At 31.9% G+C, this 3,933-nt stretch overlaps 1 protein-coding gene across 1 annotated transcript in view; it reads left to right on the forward strand.

The window, feature by feature from the left end:
- The first annotated feature begins 813 nt into the window (after positions 1-813).
- LOC105617284 (SURP and G-patch domain-containing protein 1) overlaps positions 814-3,933 on the forward strand; it is a 5,265-nt gene continuing 2,145 nt past the window's right edge. Inside the window, exons 1-3 of the mRNA XM_012198850.1 lie at positions 814-1,034; positions 1,194-2,395; positions 2,654-2,756. Coding sequence (XP_012054240.1) covers positions 814-1,034; positions 1,194-2,395; positions 2,654-2,756 — 1,526 coding nt within the window. The remainder of the gene's footprint in view (positions 1,035-1,193; positions 2,396-2,653; positions 2,757-3,933) is intronic.

Below are 3,933 nucleotides of genomic sequence, written 5' to 3' on the forward strand. Positions count from 1 at the left end.
TATATATATATATATATATATATATATATATATATATATATCATAACGTAAATATTGTAAAGCATTTTTATTTGTATGTCTATATGTTTAAAAATAAAGTGCAATATATAATAGGGACAAAATGTAAACCCAGCATATAAATTCTACAAAATGATCTATTAATTTATATTATGTCGTTAAAATTAATGTTTAGAAATATTTAATTTTTGTTTCTAAAATTATTAAATTATTAAAGTAATGATTACTTAGGACCGGTTTCATCTGATCAGTCAGTTCTACTGCAGCAAATACGATTGGTCGATTAAATGCCGATTAATAAATAATTTGCGTTGGTGAAACCGACCCTTGGTAATCATTTGTAATATTTGGCGCATTCAAAGTGCTATATTTGCTGCCTTCCTAATATCTAATGCGAGATTGGTTGTTTTTCAGTGCACGCGTGTTTTAATTGGTTACGTATATTTACTATAGATAGACTTCACTGACTTCACCGAATATAAACGGTTATAATTGGCAACAATTGGCATTGAAATATCTACTATATAAGCACTGCTGTCTCAATTTGGTTTCAGTCAATTTCAGTTGGCAGACATTACACAAGTAAAAATATATATAGCCGACATGTCGACATTGCTCGATGAAATCAGATGAAATATGAAACTCCACTGTATGTGGTCGGACGTAATCTTTTGTATTAGTCATTGTACGATCCTGAATTAAAAAATTCAAGATACGTAGATTGCTTTTTAATCATCCGTCCGTAAAATCTCATAGAGTCGCTCGTAGAATTGAGTGGCTAAACTGCTGACAAAAATGGCGTATCGTGGTGTAAAAGGTTCTGATCCGTTTGTATCAAAAACTTCACGAAATGAACGTTTCGCGCAGATGTCAAAACAAGAACAGATCATTCAACAAAAAAAGATGGAAATCCAAGCCAAATTGCAAGAACAGAAAGCGAAAGAAGCCGTGGAATGTATGAAGAAGTCTAGCTCGTCAACTTCTACTACAGCAACTAGTAAGGGCACTGCGCCAAAGTAAGTCAAGTAAATCTCTTATGTATCATGTTATTGTCATGTCAACTTAGTCTTTCGGATGAAATTATGTTATAGTTTATGTTATAATTTACCCGTTTGTCATATTTATACTGATAGCTTGGAAATGTCAATAGTAAAAGTCATTGTTTATCTCTGTAGAGAGGATGATGAAAAGCCTACCATGAATGTGTTTGCCAATGACGGCAGTTTCCTCGATCAATTTAAAAAAATAGCCAATAAAACAACTAGCAAACAAGAACAGGATAAAGAAGATAAGAGAAAAGATGAGAGAAATTATGAAGCTACTAGAGAGAGAGACAGGGAAAGAAAGCGCAGCATTGAAAAAAATAGAGATTGGGACAGCAGACGCGATCGCCGAAGAAACGATACACGATGGGGAAGAAGTTCAGATAGGAAACACAGTTCGTCGTCGAGTCCGTCGCCTACCAGGCGAAGATCACCACCTAGTCCAGAAACGCGACATAGCTATAATCAATCACAAAATGGACAACGCGCACAATTTCAGAATCAGCAATTCCCAATTCAAAATAACAATCACGTCTCTTCCATCCCGTCCCTCATGTCTCAACCAGTGCAGATGCAAATGACAAATATACCGCCTCCGAATATAAGGAACTTGACACCAAGTATTCCATCTGCGCATATGCAAAGGATACCAATGTCGAAAAATTTTAGCAATAATTATACTAATATAAATGAGCATTCTAATAATGTGAGAATGCAAATCGCACCATCGCATATTATACGTCCTCCACCTCCTCCTCCTATTCAGAGCATTCCACCGAATACAAATGTTCCACCGCCAAATATGCAAATGTCTCAAGCTATACCAATGCCCAATTTGTCCTCGCCATCAAACGCACAACAGCATATTATACAGAATCCACAACAATGCAGTGTACCACCGCCAGCGTGTAATGCTAATTTACAACCTCCAAATATTCCTCCGCCTAACATACCACCTCCGAACATTTTACCACCAATGTCTCAAATGCCACCGACTATGATGCCTATTACAGGCTCACAAACTATTGTAGTAACGGTACCAAACGTAGCTAATGTTCCACCTCCAAATGTGATAACATCTATGATAATGTCAGCACCTCCGCCAGTGCATACCGTCCCATCAACAATCAATTCGGTTCCACCACCAAACTTGAACATCCCTCCGCCAAACATCCCGCCACCTAATGTTATTCCTAATGCAGCACCATCACGTGGTCTCATGTCCAGCGGCTATGCTCTTTCCAATCAGGTACCTATTTCGGTGGGCCCTCCTAACGTACAAATACCACCACCTGTGAGACCACCGGCTAATCTACAAAATTCCGAACAACAAGGTATGATATTACAGTTAGGAAATATGTTTCTTTTGTGTCACACAATTGTATAATGTTATCTTTAAGCACTAGACACATTGTTTCCTCTTATACAATTTTAATAATATTGTGGGAAACTAGGAAGATAAATTGTTAGAAGATATAAAAAATAATAAAATAGAAATAATATATATAATATTCTTTATATTGTACACATACGCATAGATAGACAAATATTTGAAACATTATTATACAAAGTAGCTGACAAAGGATTCTAAGTGTGTTTAGTAGAGGCTGAGCAGCTGGCACGAATCGTGGCTGACTGTGGGGATGAGATAGAACAAGAAGTACGAGAGAAGAATGCCCAAGATCCTAAATTATGGTAACTACTGTCCTCACTGGTCCTCGTTTTGTATTTCCATTTCCTTGTTCCTTGTTTGTAATATAATTAATACTTTTATAATATCTAGGACGATAATATTTTATTTTATATTATAGGACATTGTACAAATCTCTATCACGTAGTTCTTGACATCTTAGTAACATGAAAAATTGAATGTACAATTTTGTTGAATGTCCGCTTAATGTGAATTCTTGCAAGTGTGCTTGCATTTCTAAATATCAATTGTATCGCAAAAAAATTGCTAATTACATAAATTTACCTACATGTTTATTATATTTTTATGAAGAAAACTATTTTTTCGTTTGACAAAATTGTTAATAATGAATGTATTCTCACATTGAACATATTTTTTCTTACAATCACAATAATGGCATCATATATATTTGATAACCCATAATTCTTTTAGCATAAAAAAAAATTGTTTCTCTTGTAGACTTTAAAATGTTCTATTATTAATATAATTATTTTTCACATGAAAGAAATTAAGAATTTATATGAGATTATAGAAAATGTTACAAAAGATATGGTATATGAAAAAGCTTAAGGCAAAATACGGAATTATCTTCTAAATGAATTTTTCTGTATACATTTTTCTGCAAAGTTTACTTTGTGTTGTATTATTTTATTGTTTAGTTTTAAACATGTTTATTCTCAAAATTCAAGTTTTTGATTATGTTGTTTTTAATGTAAAAAAAATATGATTGTTTAACTAATAAGAAAATATTCCATTTAGATATATTTATAAAACATTTTTATATTTAATGAATATTCCAATATCTATACCTATTCAATATATATGCTAAGAATAACCACTAATGTGATCTATGCTTTAATTCTAAGATTTTATATTTAATTTTTATATTAATTAAAGACAAAGATATCTATTATTTCAAAATTTCATTTTACAATTTTCAAGTTATAATCGTATCTTTTGAAGCATAACTGTATATTCTTTTAAACTTACGCTGTTTCTTGTTTTTGATGTTTATATGTTGCGTATATTTTCAAATGCTAGATATATATATATATATATATATATATATATATATATATATATATATATACATATATATATATATACTACTACTACTACTACTACTACTATAAATTATTTTACTTACTTACTTACTTTACTTTTATTTTAGTTTACTTATTA

This window comes from Atta cephalotes, assembly GCF_000143395.1.
Source record: "Atta cephalotes unplaced genomic scaffold scaffold00012, whole genome shotgun sequence".
In the NCBI taxonomy this organism is placed as follows: Eukaryota; Metazoa; Arthropoda; class Insecta; order Hymenoptera; family Formicidae; genus Atta; species Atta cephalotes.